General features: G+C 28.7%; 4 protein-coding genes across 4 annotated transcripts in view; 2 read left to right on the plus strand and 2 right to left on the minus strand.

Annotated features, from left to right (window-relative positions):
- Positions 1 to 1,423, plus strand: part of Phum_PHUM293090 (uncharacterized protein) — a gene marked incomplete at both ends in the record, with an annotated part of 6,197 nt that extends 4,774 nt beyond the window's left edge. Inside the window, 6 exons of the mRNA XM_002427022.1 lie at positions 36 to 135; positions 225 to 426; positions 506 to 611; positions 691 to 834; positions 902 to 1,129; positions 1,221 to 1,423. Of these exons, the coding sequence (XP_002427067.1) occupies positions 36 to 135; positions 225 to 426; positions 506 to 611; positions 691 to 834; positions 902 to 1,129; positions 1,221 to 1,423 (983 nt within the window). The remainder of the gene's footprint in view (positions 1 to 35; positions 136 to 224; positions 427 to 505; positions 612 to 690; positions 835 to 901; positions 1,130 to 1,220) is intronic.
- A 1,462-nt stretch (positions 1,424 to 2,885) lies between these two features.
- Phum_PHUM293200 (dendritic cell-specific transmembrane protein, putative) lies at positions 2,886 to 6,310 on the plus strand (the record flags this gene model as incomplete). Its single annotated transcript, XM_002427023.1, has 13 exons — positions 2,886 to 3,001; positions 3,082 to 3,206; positions 3,324 to 3,459; positions 3,534 to 3,684; positions 3,764 to 3,923; positions 4,018 to 4,139; positions 4,201 to 4,339; positions 4,516 to 4,729; positions 4,855 to 5,008; positions 5,088 to 5,253; positions 5,410 to 5,580; positions 5,668 to 5,908; positions 6,091 to 6,310. The coding sequence occupies 13 exons, from the start codon at positions 2,886 to 2,888 to the stop codon at positions 6,308 to 6,310; spliced, it is 2,115 nt and encodes a 704-aa protein (XP_002427068.1).
- Positions 6,311 to 7,553: 1,243 nt separating this feature from the next.
- On the minus strand, positions 7,554 to 9,018 carry Phum_PHUM293210 (F-box/leucine rich repeat protein, putative; the record flags this gene model as incomplete). Its single annotated transcript, XM_002427024.1, has 3 exons — positions 7,554 to 7,659; positions 7,789 to 7,963; positions 8,100 to 9,018. The coding sequence occupies 3 exons, from the start codon at positions 9,016 to 9,018 to the stop codon at positions 7,554 to 7,556; spliced, it is 1,200 nt and encodes a 399-aa protein (XP_002427069.1).
- Positions 9,019 to 11,870: 2,852 nt separating this feature from the next.
- Positions 11,871 to 16,598, minus strand: Phum_PHUM293220 (Rho-GTPase-activating protein, putative; the record flags this gene model as incomplete). Its single annotated transcript, XM_002427025.1, has 1 exon — positions 11,871 to 16,598. The coding sequence occupies one exon, from the start codon at positions 16,596 to 16,598 to the stop codon at positions 11,871 to 11,873; it is 4,728 nt and encodes a 1,575-aa protein (XP_002427070.1).

Genomic DNA, 16,598 nt, shown 5'->3' on the forward strand with positions numbered 1-16,598 from the left:
CAATGCGGCGGATTGTTTATGTTACGATAATTTAGGAAAGTTAAAATATAATAATTTTGAAAGTGAAACGTTGACATTTATCAAAGCAAAAGAAGATTTTAAAAAGCAAATGAATTTTACCGGAATGATTTACAGGTACTAAAAATTCGGCTCCATCGATCAAATTTAATTTTTTTGAACGGAAATTAATCTTAAAAAATAATTTTTTTTTGACGATTTTTCAGCGATTTTCCGACTTTAGCTTCTACCCTTCCTTATTTTCACATCAGCGACGAATACCGAATATTTTCACCCGAAGGTTTGCATCTCATTATTTGTGTTCACGGTTTGGATGGAAACTCGAGTGATCTTCGATTGGTGAAAACTTATGTCGAACTCGGATTACCCGGTGCCAATTTAGAATTTTTAATGTCTGAAAGAAATCAGGTATTTGAAATTTTAATGGGGAATTTACGAAAAAGATAATAAGTTAATCATTAAAAAGTTAATCAATCATTATTTTTAGGGAGATACTTTTTCGGATTTTGATTCAATGACGGATAAGTTAGTCGCAGAAATTCTTTATCATATAGAAACTTGTGGACCTACTCCGTCCAAAATTAGTTTTATAGGTAATTGATATATATAGGTTTTAGTAAATTTAGGTTTATAAATTTCATTATTTAAATTTGAATGCGAATTATTTTCTAGGTCATTCCCTTGGAAATATAATTATACGATCTGCCATCACTCGACCTCAACTTAAACATTTACTTCCCAGGTTTCATACCTTCTTGTCCCTATCTGGACCTCATTTAGGAACTTTATACAATAATAGCGGTCTTGTAAATATGGGTGAGAAATTTATAGCAATCGCAATCACTTATTTTAACTATGGCTACTATACTCTTTATTTTTTAAGGGATGTGGTTTATGCAAAAGTGGAAAAAAAGTGGATCACTCTTGCAATTGTCTTTAAAAGACGCTTCAGACGTTCGGCAAACTTTTCTTTACAAGTTAAGCGTTAAGAGCAACCTTCATTATTTTCGTCACGTTTTACTATGTGGCTCTTCTCAGGATCGTTACGTTCCCATTCATTCAGCCAGAATCGAATTATGTAAATCCGCGATAAAAGACTCAACCATTCAAGGTGATACTTTTCAGGCACAATCACAATTTTATTAAACGAATTATCCGTTTAACATCTTTCTTTTTTTTAAATAATTCTGTGTCTATAGGAGTGGTATACCGAGAAATGGTTCGGAATATAATGAATCCGGTAATAAATTCAACAGACACGACATTAGTTCGCTACGATATACATCATGCTTTACCAAACACTGCAAATTCGCTCATCGGAAGAGCTGCTCACATCGCCGTTCTCGACTCTGAACTTTTTATCGAAAAGTTTTTAGTTGTTACTGGATTAAAATATTTCAGATGAAATTTTTTGATATTAATTTTTTTTTTAAATTGTTAAAAATGTTTTTTTTTTTTTTTTTCGAACGTGAGTTTTTGTGTGTGTAAAACAAAACATCGCGTGTAATGTTCTTATTTATTTGACCAAAATCTTTAAATAAATCGTATAAAATTTTTTTTTTTTTTTTATAGAATGAGAAGGTAGTTTTCCAGGTAGTAGTAGTAGATATGATTTTGAATGCTCATTAACCCAGAAAAGGACAGCCTGAGAGAGAGAACAGGTAGATAACTTTAAAATTTTTATATTTCGATTTTTTCTTTTCGAACTGTAAATCTGGATTTAAAACTCTTAATCCAGAAAATTTTTATCACGTGGTTTTGGGTTAATTTAAAATCTATATTAAATTTTAACGGGGAAAATTCTATTTTAAATTTGAATTACTTTTAAACGGTATTTAAAAGCACAACAAATTTTAAATTTAAATTGTTTTTTAATTGTTTTTTTTTTTTTTTTTGGTTTGAGTTTTATTAATTGTTATTGGTTTTAAATTAAATTAATATTGTTTTTATTCATTATTATATATTTTTTTGTAGAATTTTAAGTTTAAAAAAAAAAGACCAAAAATGAAATTATTTATTAGATTTAAATATAATTTTATTATTTAAATAAAAGGAAGAGTAATAAAATATGAATTTATGTTTAAATCTAAATATAATGTATATTAAAAATGTAGTAAGACATAATAATATTGTCAAATTAGTGGCATTAATTAAGACTGTATTTACACATGGTTGTGATAATTAAAAACCATGGTTCGTTAGTTATTTTACTTTTCAGTATTTATATACTAATTTGTTAATTCTTTAGTCACTTAAATTATTATTATTATTATTATTAATAGATTTAAATTGTAAAAAAATAAGTTCTTACTCATTTATAATAATATGTATTATAATATCTAGTCTATATTAAAATCTAATCTATTCTTGTCAATTAAATTGTATTACAATTGGAAAAAAAAAATAATTTCAATGTGGTCTAAATTTAAAATCTACATAATTTAAGATGTTAGATTAATAATTTATTCTTTGCCAAATTAATGATTTTTTTTATACAAATGAAATTCTGCAAGTCTAGTCATTTAAATAAAATTTGTTCAAAAAATTTATTATTATTATTATTACTTTCTTCATTTCTTTTAATTTTACTGTTTAAAAATCCTATCGATCGTTCAATAAAATTCAATATATTTTTTTTTTTTTCACGACAATTATATTATTAAAAAATTTTAAAAGATAAGTAATCATCAATTTTATGATGTTTTAAAAATAAAAATTTTCTTTGCTCGGAATTTTTTTAAATTAAAAAAGTGCGCCATTTTTTTTTATTAATTAACCGTTATTTCAATTCACCGCTTTCTCGAAACGACTTTGAAATAACTACTTTAAAATCAGTTATTGTTTCAGCTAAAAATTTCTTATATTTTATGGCTTACGTTAAAAGTGTTGTAAAGGCAATATTAATAAAAAATACATGGAAAACTTATCACGAATTGAAAAAAATAGCATTAGATCCTTCCGAAAAGGATCACAACTTAAAAAAGTAAGTAAATAAATTTATAATTATTCTTCTCGATAAGTTTTTTACATTTTGTAATTTCTTGGTTTGAAAATTTATTACAGACTCAGTGTTGCAGGCAAACTTCAAAAACGAATCAAATTTGATTTTATAAAACGATATTATAGAAAAATTAAAACTGCAAATAGTTTGGAAAACATTATTGCAAAAAGTTTTCTTGGTTTTCTCTGTAAGTTAAACCTAAACTTTGAGCCAAACTGATAATACATCTAATTGTGATGTGTAATTTTACTTTTTTTTTTTTATTAATTATTATTATTATTATTATTATTTTATATAATTTCAGGTGGAATTCTGTTAACTTATTTATTTTTTTTTATACTTTATCTCGGTGTTAACTTTTCACTTAAAACGGTTACTTACAGTTGTGCTTTATTAAGTATATTTCTATGCTTGGGTCTTGCATATTCATCAAAAATTAGGTATGGTGCAATTACCTTTTTAAATGAGAAATACTTATTAACTATATTTAATTAATTATTTTTTTTAATTTTAGATGTTACGTTCTTCTCGTTCTTCCAGTATTTTTTACGAAACAGGGTCGTCAGGCATTACTTGCTTATGCACTTTTTCTTGCATTTACCGGACCTGCTCAAAACACGATGCATAATATAAAAATTTTATCGAATTCCATGACTTGTGCACAAGTAATAGTTGAAAATAATAAATACTTACTAAAAATACTTTTAATTAATTTTTTTTTTTTTTTTTGTTCTTGTTTTCAAGGATATTATTAAAAATACATTAACTCAAATTTATGAAATGGTTAAGGCACCATTTAAATCTATTAAAGAAACTTTAGAAAATTTGAAAAAGGCTTTAGTTGATGTGGTTGATACAGTAAAATCATTTGTTGAAAATATTAAAAGAATTATATTAGGTATATGTAAGTATAAAAAAGTCATTTTAGATTCATTGAAGAATGAAATGATTATAGATAAAATATGGGAGAGTATATAATAAAATTTTTTTTGTTGTAGACAATGTTATAAAGAAAGCAACATTATGGTTGGGCAGTATAATTAATTTTTGTAATAAAAAAATTGGAACGCCTTTTCAAAGATGTATGAAAACGTTTGATGATGCCATTGTAGATTGCAAGGTAATATAATAATAATTATTTAAATAATTACTTAGCTCTATAAAAATTTACCTTTTTACAGGCTAAACTTGGAGTTATGGATTTTATGTGTCACGTTGTTCATGTTGTCAAAGGTTTATGTTATACTGTTAAATGGTTGGATTTTGTTTGCATGTTTACTGAATTTGTTTCCGACAAAATTATTACCGTCGTGAAAACAAGTGAGTTTTTTCTTAAAATTTTTCTAAAATTAGACGATCAATTAATTTTTCACAAAATGCATAATGAAGTATTAATATTTTTGTAGATTTTATTTATTTTATAAGATATACCGGAAAAGATACTAAAAGACATAAAAATGACAAAATTTAAATTTTTTTAAAAATAAATTTTTCAGAATTGAAAGAATTCAGTCTTCATATGAAAAATTTGTTTTATGTTGCCATTGAATTCAAACATTCTTACGAATTTGAAACGACCGCTTCGAATTCTACAAAAGAAGTTGCAAAAACTATTTTGCAAAAAATAAGTGCAAAAATAGAAAAAGTACAAAACATATTTAGCTTTTTTGGATTCGTTTTCAGTTTTATGTTTTTATTAGTTTTTATAAAGTTCGTATGTGTATTACGAATTTAAAACAAAAATATTTTTTTTTTTCAATTATATAATTTGCATATCCGATTTCAAATTTTATTACTCACGATTTAAAATTTATTATTTTGCTAAATTTTTTTAGAGTTTATTACTATCGATATAAGTACCTAACTTCGGACAGATACGATAATCTATACATAAGCAAATACATATTAGACTTAGATTTACAAAGAGCTAAAATGGGTAAAGAGACGGTTTTACCTTTGGAAATAAGAGAAAAGAAAAAATATGGAAAGGTTACGAAAAGTTTTTGGTTTAATTTTTTACTTTTCAAAATTGAAATATTGACTTTATAATTACAAAAATTGGTTACAGCCATCTTCTTTACGACTCTTTCGTGATGAAAAAAGTAGAATAGCTCAATCATTGTTTCTTCTCAGCCTGACATCATTTAAAATAATAAGTTTTCTAGTCTGTGATTATTGTTTATTTTGGATATTATTGAAAATATACGAAGCTCAAGAAGACATTTTTGATGAAAGTAAGTATTTAATTTAAAATTACAATATCAGATTGGTTTTCAAATCGGTATTTATAAATGCATATTTAATGTAGTTAAAAATGAAAAAAATATCAATACGGAATAAATATTAATTTTAAAATAATTTAATTTTATTTAAAATAACTTTTGTTACAGGTGATCAACCCAGCATTTTACTTCACGTTCAAGGTGAAGGAGTTTTAGCCGATTTTTACCGCAAACTAGGACAAACATTTCAGGTTCCGAAGAATCCCAGTCTTCATTTAGATCCTATGCATTGTCTTCCTGACCCTGTCACTCCCGACACAGATAGATATATTCAAATAGGTTTTTAAATTTTTTTTGTCGTTTCGAGAGTTATTGTTTATTTCGGAAGAAATTAACAACACTTAAACAAATATTTGTTTCTTTCAGTATTTTTAGTTTCTCTTTGTTGGCTTCTCACACTCACCGAGCCTTATGGACTAAGAATAAGAAATATTGTAATGTCTTATTATTATCCTGATCGAGCCAAAGAACGTGCAGTTTGGTTATACAATCACATACTTAGATCCAGAGGAAGTTTTTTGCGATTCGCCAGAAGGCAACTTCGAAAAAACTATAAAAATGAAGAACCAGTGGAAAAAGTTACACTCAAGCAAAGATTATTTGCTTCGTAAGTATGCCAATCATAAATTAAAATTTAGCAAGTGTGAAAATGACCTTTGTAATCATCAAAATTATAAAAGTGAAAAAAAAACAAAAAAAAGTAAAATTTTAACAGAGTTTTATCGTCGCAGACTCGATACAATAATATTTACGTCACATTTTGGTGTGTATTTTTTTTTTTAATTTTAGCTTTCCTCTTTTGGCTATGATTTTTGGAAATAAAAAAGAGAGCGCTTGTATTTTATGCGGAGCAGTCGAGTCTAAAAAAACAATATTAAAAAAGTGCAAAACTCCCGATTGTCCTGGAAAATATTGTTTAAATTGCTATTCGAAATTGGAAAACATTTGCACAATTTGTCAGCATCCGATAGATTATGGCGACATAACGGATATCAGTGAAGAAATGTAAATAATAATTCCTTTATTTATTTTTATATAAATGACGAAACGTAATTAAATTAAATTAAATTAAATATCAAACAGAGACTCATCCGATGAAGAATATTATAATTATAATAATTTTGTAAGTTCAAAAAAAGAAAACAGACGAGAAGACGATGAAAAATTTAAGACGTTTAAAGATCTACAGCATCGCGATGCATTCAAAGACGTCGAATATAATAAAGATATAGACTACGTGAAAATTGTAAGTAAAACAATCTTTGTAGTATTATTATATAATTACAATACTTAAACATTGAAAAAAAAAAAAAAATTTTTAATTAAATGAAATATTTTGTTTTTTAGAGCGATTTGAATCAAAAAGAGAGTGAAAAAATAGTAAAGAAAAAATTAAAAAAAGCTCTTAAAAATCGTATAGTCAAATTAAAATCTAAAGAACCCAAACCAATCACGAGTGATTACAAAAACATAAAATTCAGTTTAATAAATTTACTTAGAAAAGTTAAAAAAAAATCATCGAAAATGGAGAATAGTAGACGAGAAATAAAACCGTTGAAATCAAATTTGAAAGTATCAAGTAGTAGTGGAAATGAAAAAAAATCAAGCGTTACATTTAATTTAGTCAATGAAGTAGAACCTTCTACAACACATTCTTCTTATTCTGATGTTAAAAATAGATTGAAAGCGAAACTAAGCGATATAAAACTAAAACGACAATATTCCAATAATATTATTGAAAAAACCGAAGAAGATTATGATTCGGATTTGAAAAAAAATAATAATAATAATAATGAAAACCAAAACACGGGACCCATGACTTATTATGTACTTGAATATGAAAACGATTTCAATTTTTGGCATTTTCAAGAACCGGAAATAGGAATGAAAGGGATAATAACGGAAGTGACAACTTCATTAGAGGATCTAACAGATTCCAATATATATTTTCATAAAAATTTAAATTAGAATTTCATCATTTTCAATTGAATAATTTTCACTCCGTGTAAGTAAAACACATAAATTTATTTAAATAAAAAAATTAAATAATGGGGAAATTAAAATTACACAAATATTTATATAAAATTTCTTTTTTATATTTATAAAAAAAATCAATTATAATTACAATTAAATTATTTTTATATCATAAAAAATATATACTGAATGTGGCAAGAGTTTAAACATTTAATTAACTTAATTAATAAAAAATAACAATAATAATAATAATAATAATAATGATAATTTTTTAAATGTTAATCAACAGGAATATGAATTTCATCCCAAGCGTCAAGAAGTTTTTCCAAACCCATCGGACAAGGTTTTTCTATTTGACAATCGTGATGAACGTGTCTTATCCTTCTAAAAGAAATGATTGGCATTTGGGTAAGTCAATTTTTATTATTTAATTTATGTAATTAAAACTTCACGGTTAAAGAGCACGTAACGTGGTAAATTAACAAAAATTCCATTTTTCTAAAAAATGCGTACCTGTATATCCAATCTGTTTCTTGGCTGTTATCAAATAATATTTCAAAATGCAAAAGACGTTTACAATGAATAAAATGAAGAAGTGCTTTTTTCGTTAAACTGCTAATACTTCTGGGATAAGTCATAACTTCCAAATATAATAAATTGGGACAATTCCTACGAATTTCAGCTGCTCCTGTAAATTAGTTTTTATTTAGTATACGATATTATTAGTAATAATTAACAAGTTACGGCTGAGAGAGAAGAGGGGGGGGGAAATTTAGTAGGGATGATATTAATTAAAAAATAATTTAATTTTTTCAAACACTTACCATCATCGTTCAATCTGCTCTTGTGAAGTTTTAATTCTCTTAAATGAGTAAAACATCCATATTGAAAAAATTCCGTGATTGCGGTGGATGTGAGTACGGGTGACGATGCTTCCTCTTGAAGGTGTAAAATTTTTAAATATTTAAAACGGCCGACGCATCCCAACTTTTCCGGAGATGAATTTCCATCGGTGACCATTAAATTTTTTAAATTAGGGAAAACGGATAACAATTTCAATGAGTTACCGTCCAATTTATCAATTTTTATATCCAATCCAATAAATTTGTCTTTGAATTTCCACAAGGACATAAAATTATTTTTAGAAAATTCCACTCCCGACACGCTAACATTTTCCAAATTGGGGGATTCCCGTAAAAAAAAACTAAATCCCGGAGTCGGTGGATTCGCTCCGATAAAAACAATTTTTCTTAGGTTTTTAAATTCCGTTAAAATTTTAAACACGTTCGATTGAGATTGACAGGAACCAAGTTTGATTTTTAGGGATTCGACGGTTTTTAATAAATTATCCATTCCTTTGAGGTGTTTAAACACGTTTCCGACATCCATGTCGAATTCCATGTGACGCAATTTCGGACAATGAACGTTGAGAGATTTTAATATTTCGATTATTTCTTCTTCGGTGTGACATTGAGAAATTACGATGTTTCGAAGTTGGGGAGTATTTTCTAGAAATTTCAATGTTGAATACCAGGATTCGACGCCGAAAGTTCTCGTTGATTTACTCGTCGTCTTATAATTTAATTTCGTCCATAGTTTTTTATCTCGCGATAAATACGACCACTGAATGCAAACTTTCGATATGTTGTATTTGACATCGTGGGTTTGAAGGTAGGAAAATATCGTTAGAAGTATTTCGTTTGGTAGAGCCCTTATTGATTTCTTCTCCCAATCTTGTTGCATTTTCATTAATCACTATAAAAATAAAATTATCCATACGTCAACGTTTCTTATTTACATACTTATCCATATAATTTTTTTTTCTATTCAATTTTTACCGAAATCACATTAAAAAAAAAATAATAATAATAACTTCACTAGGAAAAAATTAAAATTCATTACGTCATCACGGGTATCGAACGGTTTATAACCCCCTTAAGTACACGATAAAATAATAATAATAATAATAATAATAATATTCACTTATTCACTTCGAAAGAAGAAAATAAACGATTTTTTTTTTTTGTCCAGTATCATATATTTTTAAGTGTCGCCATTTTTATTTAGGATCAAAAGAGAATGAATATCCATTTAAAAAAAAAAAAAAAACAATTTTTTAATTTATTTTTTATTTTAAAATGAATTTTATTGATTAATTTAAATGAAATCAATCAAAACATATACATAATTTAAGAACTGGTAAAACATGAACACACTTATTTTATTATTATTATCATTATCATTATTATTTTACAAAAATTTTTTTTTTTTTTTTTATAAATAATTACACACACTGCAAGTTTTTTTTTCTTTTTATTTACTTATTTATCATTATTATTATTATTATTATTATTATTATTATTATTATTATTATTATTATTATTATTATTATTCATTTAAATAATTTAATTTAAATGGTTGTTACCAATGTATTATATAAAAAACAGCTAATATTCGTTTGCAAAGCAAAAAAAAAAAAAAAAAAAAATCATTAACAAACAGTTATTATGTCGCATAATAATAATAATAATTAAAAAATTTATTTACGAGTTAAAATCGAAAGGAATGGGTCCCCCGAATCGGGGGGAGGGGGATAAGAAGGGGAGGGGTTTATTGTTTAAAAATGGGAAAAGGGAAGTTTTGCAAAAATACTAAATAATTTCATGAGATCTTGAATATAAAAAATTTTAAATTAAAAATGGCCGACTTTTTTTTTTTTTTTTTGGCAATTAATGATTGAAAAAATTATTATTATTATTATTCGTCAAAGTAAATAAATAAGTGTACATAAATAATTACAAAAAAAAAAAAAAATACATATATGATCGATAATAATTCAATTTCATTTCATTTTAACCGATAAAAGTTAATAGAGAAAATAATAATAATAATAATTTTTCTGACGTAATAAACAATAATAAATTTTATTTCTATTCCTATTTAAAAAGATATGGCACATGCCGCCACCCCCATCCCCCCCGCCACGAACATATTCATAAAGTTTTTTTTTTAAATATTGTAGATCAAATAAGGGGGAGGGAGTGAGGAGTAAAGGAGGCAAAGGGGTGGATTTAAATAATAATAGATAGATAGATAGATAGTAGATAAGCCATCATCAGTCTTTTCTTGTTTGTTTGTTTAATTTTAACAAAATTTTGATGGTTTTGAAAAATAAAAAATAAAAAAAAACCTTTATTTACTCTTTTTAAATGACTAGCAGACGAAATTTAATTGACTAATTCATTCGATTAGCTGTTTTCTTATACGATTGTTTAAAAAAAATTTCATTTTTGCAAATATTTTTTGTTTTAAAGTTTAATATTTAAGCTTCACAATTTTCATTTGCATTATTTATATATATATATAATTTTTTTCTTCTTCTCCTTGTTTAACAAAACAATCAATCAATCAATCAATCAATCAATTTTCACTTTTTTATTAGTTACAATTAATTAATTATATATATATTTGTGGCCATTTTTCACATAGCTGCTATACTTTTCCTTTTTTTTTTTTAATTTTTATTTAAAACTCAAAGGCAAATGAAATTATTTTGGGGGGCAAATTATCATTATTATTATTATTATTATTATTATTATTATTATTATTATTATTATACATTTTAATAATAATTTTCGGAATGTTAATCAACAACACAATTTTTTTAATTTCCAAAAATTTCGGTTTAAAACTTTTTTTTTTTTTTTTTAATATGAACATAAAAAAAAAAAAAATTTCGCCGTGTATTATTTGTATTTATTATTATTATTATTATTATTATTATTATTATTATTACATCTTCGTTACGTAAGCGTAGTACACAAAAAAAAATTATTATTATTATTATTATTATTATTAATCAGAACGCATATAATCTCACATAATCACAAAAAGCATTTTATTTTTTAATTTTTCCCTTTTTTTTTACACATTAATTAAAATTTTTTTTTTTTTTATTTATTTATTTAAAATAATTAATTAGCTTTTCTACGTTTTTGTTTTGTAACTAATTTCGGGTAAATATATAAATTACAGGGAAATGGGGCGGGGTGGGGGGTGGGGGAAATTACATTTATTGAAATTAACTTTTATTATTATTATTATTATTATTATTATTAGTACAAAATTAATTTTTTTTTTTTCTTTTCCTTTTTCTTTAAATAAATAAATAATAAAAAATAATAATAATAATAATGTAAATGTGAAACGATTTTTATGCACTATTACTACTATCATTATCATTATCATTATTATTCCTATCGTAATTATTATTATTATTATTATTATTGTTATAATTATTATTATTATTATTATTATTATTTAAATAATTAACGGCAAAGAATTTGAGTCTTGATTAATTTAAACAAGGCAGATTCTTCGTTAAAATAATATTATTATTATTATTTTTTTTTTCCATAAAGGGACGAAAAATTCATGTATTTACTAAAATACATTTAACTATTATTATTATCATTATCATTATCATCATCATCATCATCATCATCATCATCATCATCATCATCATCATCATCATCAATTTCGTTTTCGTAAAAAATAATAATAATAATAATAATAATAATACTATAAACATTGTCTCAAACCATAACGAATGCTTCTTTACCGCAAAATAAAAATGGATATTGGTCGATCATGGTTTGAACTATGTCTTCTAAATGTGGACGCATTTGTTCGAAACATCCCATGTCGCTGAATTCAATGGGTAAAAGTGTCGGCCACCAGCAAATGGCCAAATTTTTCGAATCCATCGAATTCAATTTGCAATTTTCCGCGACTTTAACAAAGTGTTGAAAAATAAATTTCAATATTTCGAAACTTTCCTTGGGCGCTTTTTTCAACAGAGATCTCAATGCCAATAAACGACAGCTCCTGTCAGCTTTTATGTCGACGTTTAAATTCGCTTGTTCTATCATCATCATTCCTCTCGCACCGGAAATATCTTCGAGTTCGCTCATCAATTCGCAACTGAGTAGGGGAGGCCTTTTCTTTGAAAAAAAATCTTTCAATGCCGTCGCGACGGCGTTCACGGGTATATCCAAGTCTTGAATGTTCACGTTGGGATTTTCTTCGAATTTTTGAAATAGCAATTCGACGTGTGCTCTATTTCCCGGCACTCTGTATATACCCTCCGAGTCGAGTCCTTCTTCCTCGATAAATTTCACGCATTTTTCCAAAAAAAGAGGTAATAAATTGTCTTCGGTGTGTGTGAAACAATCCAGAGAATTCGGTCCGGATATTTTCAAAGGTTTAGATTTTAATTTTTTCTTTTCCCTTTCCCTTTCCTTTTCGGCTATTTTCTTCAATTTTTCTTCTTTCAGTCTTAATTTTTCATCTTCTTTAGCTTTTTGCTTTTCCTTTCGCCTCGCCGTTTTGTCGTTTTCCTTTAATCCCTTACTCAAACCACCGAATAAGGGTGAATTTATATCCCTAGGAGACGACACGTCCAAACTGGATTCATCGTCGTGTATCACGTACGATGGATTACCCATAATATCATTATCTACCGAAAGACCAGAATTGAATTGATGTTGTTGCATGATGTGAGGCGTTCGCAGCTCGGGAGGAATCGGAATTCGAACCGGTTGTCCTACGGGAACTTTCCCGATACGTTTTTTCGATCTAAGAGATTTTTTATTGAGTTTCGTTCTCGACCGAGACGATCCAGATAAATCAGGATCGCTTTCTTCCGAACTGTCGGATGCTGTTTCGCTATTAGACGGTCGGCCCTTTTTTCTTCTTCTACGAAATTTAGATTTTAAGCTTAAGCCGTCTGGCACAAAACCGTAGGAAAATTCTCCGTCGTACGGCCCGTAATGCGAATGTATGGCATCTTTAATTTGAGAGTATTCCAAATCGATATTTTCGGCAGGTACCAAGGGAGCGTGGCCTCTCATCGACCTATTAGACATTTTGTCACCTCCGAGGTGTATCCGAGCAATATTTTCCGTAACGTTGGCAAAATCTTTCAAATTAATTTTGCCCGGTTGTTTCAACGTGTGACTTCTATCTTTGTTTTTTAGTTTATTAGAATGTCTTCGACCCGTCGTGAAAGCATGTTGAGAGTAATTACTTAACCAAAGGTCTTCGTTTCTATCGCGACGGTTTTGCTGTAAATAAACATCGTCAACCCAAACTTGATTCAGCTTTGGTTTTAAGTCTGAATTTTTGACTAGGTGATTCTCTCCTCCGTTTCCGTAAATATCCACGTGAGTGTAAATATCGCTATCTTCGCTAAGACTGAGCAAACCATCTTCCGGGTACGTCGGAGAAAGAGAATCGTTCATATCGTCACCGTCGGTGGGAAAACGTTCGTAGATTTCTGATTCGCTTCCATCGTTCGAACCAGATTTGATTAAATAACTTTCGAGACGTGGCGGAGGAAGCGGGTGACGTCTTTCCAAAGTATCATCTCCCGAATCCTGAATGTTACTAGGTTCTTCCATGTGAAAAGCTTGTTCTATTTCCGGTTTATTTTCCCAAACCTCCTTGAAAAATGGCGTGTAAAAAGCAGTTTTTTGTTGCGTAGACGACGAAGATGTCATAAAGTGAGCTTGAAGTCTGTCAGCTATGGCGTTACCTTCCGTTATCAAGAGGTGACTTAAATCATTGCTAAAAAACGCATTCGCTCCCCCGGTTTCAGTCACAGCCAAAATTTGAATTGGTAAATTTGGAATGTTCATGGAAAAAGCATTTAACGTAGCTAGAGAAGCTTTTCGTTTGGTAGAATAAACTAAAATAAAACCGTGTACTAACTCCTCGCAAAAAGCATTGGCTCCGTGGAAAGACGATATTATGACTTCGACTTTATGCTTAGAATCTCCCAAAAACGTTTCTAATATTATGCTTTTGTCGCCGCTAAGAAAGCAACATTGATGATTTAAAAGGGGGCTAAGTACGTTTTCAACATTGTAGGGATCACCGCAAAACATGCACATTATTACTCGGATATCGGGTTCGGAAGAATCAATGACAGATTGATAAATATTGATGAAACCAGATCGATGTCGGATGCTTTGAACCAATTGCTTCAAAGCGTCCGAAACTATTAAACTATTAAATTGGCGTCTATCTAATGAATTTTCTTCTAAAGACACGTCAATGAAAGGACATTGTAAACTGTCGGCTAAATTTTGACCTTCTTCCCTCAGCCTTATACCTTCCTTTTCATCGACACTTTGATCCGCCGAAAATAAAATAACTATAGGGAGACCTTGAAATGGCAATCTATCTTCTTGTTCTAAATTAGATAATAATGTTTTTTCTAAACTTTCTCGAATGTATTCGAATGAATCTGCGTTTGAATAAACGCAAAAACATCCGTGCGGAAGAAATTCATTTGTTTTAAAAGAATTTTGGGGCAAACTGACGTCTCCATTAATTATTCTGTAATCTAAACTATATAATTGACAGCTTAACTCGTATTCGTCTCCTTCGCACATTGTTCGTATTTCCGTAACTAGTTCTTCAGCGAGTCCGTTTATTCCTAATATAACAAGATTCAAACGATTGCTGTCAGAGCTCAAAAGCCACTGACTGCTGTGATTCCAAGATGATGGCCTGTGAGCTTTCGCTCCTAATATTCTTTCGATGAGTGCATCCATGCAGTTCGGGAAAGCCGGACAGTGTTCTCGTATGGGGCAATGTACGAATCCCAAATGCTGGAAAAGCATTAATTTTCTGTCTTGATCAAGTCGATCTAAAGCTTTATATCGAGAATCTTCTTGCAAAGCATCTGTTATTTCTTTTATGTATTCTTGAGTTATAGTTCCGGCAGGAGCTATACTTTTAAAATGATAAAAAACGTCTGCGTGTTCAAGGAGGAGCTCTTGAAAATTATGCTTTGCTTTTTCAATGATTTCCTTTTGGTGTTGATCGTATATTAATTGGCAATCAGACTCGGATAATGTTTCAAAACATTCTCTACCCATAAATAAAACCCGCACTTCCGATAATAGTTTTCCCGGAGTTACGTATCCTGTGTCTTCGAGTAACTGCTTGAATTGTTTTTTCCACTCTAAACGTTTTTGATCTTGCTGTAAAGCATTTACGTGATTTTTGTAAACTGTCTCTGCTTCATTTGAATCTAAAACATCAAATGGTATTTGATTGTGACCTATTTCTTCTAAATCGCATTCTGTCCAAGGTATATCCTCAGGACATTCAAAAAAATACTGATGAAAATCTGGATGCTCTTGAATATGTCTTTGAACCGTAGCCCAATCGCAATCGCGAAGAGAAGATAAATCGGGAACCATTTCTTGAAGAATGTCAGGTAGCATTTCCATGTAACCTTGTATTCTTTTTTTAACGTGTTCCTCTTTTAATTTTTTTATGTGACGTCTAAATAATCTTTGTGCACTGTCCACGCCGAAGAGTGCAACGTAATGGGAAAACTCTGGATGTTGGGACAATTTTTTGAGAGTATGCGTCCACATTACGGTAAAATCAGTAACCTGTGACCTGATTAACATTTGGAATGTTTGCGTCACCGATTCGCCCAATTCTTTCTTCCTGCTATCCGCTTCGGCAAAAGAAACAATTTTACATCTCCCTTTTGTTCTATCAATTAATTGCGCGACTAATATAAAAGCTAAGTCTACGTTAACATTTTCATGAGCAGATGTTTCCACCATAAAAATCCCATTTTTATATTCCTTTTTTGTAAGCAATCTTTCCGCTTCTTTCACGTAGCCTTCGAAAGCTTCGTCATTTTTCGTAGTTACCAATACGATGGGTTTCTTAGTTTTTATTAAATTATTCAATATGGCCGTCACAATTTCTACTTGTTTTTCAATTAACCTACCCGGTACGTTGCTAACATCGAAAACGCACAAGAAACCATCTATATTAATTTTACCATCGGGCAAAACTTTTTGTTCGTATTCTTTTTCAATACCTAATTGGTTCTTACAAATATACATGAGTTTTTCTGCAGAAGACAATTTAATCGCGGAACATCTTTTTACGTAAGGTTCCATTTTACCACCTTTGAAAGGTTGAAAGGAAGCATCGTCAATGAATTCAGTCTGTTCAATCACTTGAAATGTAAAATCAACTCCTTCTTCAGAGGTTTTGGTAACTTCGCCCCAATATAAGAAATGGTCGTTGTTGACAACTCGACCGCTGAAGTCTGATTGACTTAAAACTGAAATATGGTCTGAACTGTAATCATCAGCCAATGATCTCATAAAACGGTTGCATAAACACGATTTCCCAACTCCAACTTGTCCTTTTTCCTTTTCAGTTCCAGATAATCCGACGACTGATATATTAAATACTCTAGATGTTTCTCCTTTACGTGCCAT

This window comes from Pediculus humanus, genomic scaffold (genome assembly GCF_000006295.1).
Source record: "Pediculus humanus corporis 1103172107677 genomic scaffold, whole genome shotgun sequence".
In the NCBI taxonomy this organism is placed as follows: Eukaryota; Metazoa; Arthropoda; class Insecta; order Psocodea; family Pediculidae; genus Pediculus; species Pediculus humanus.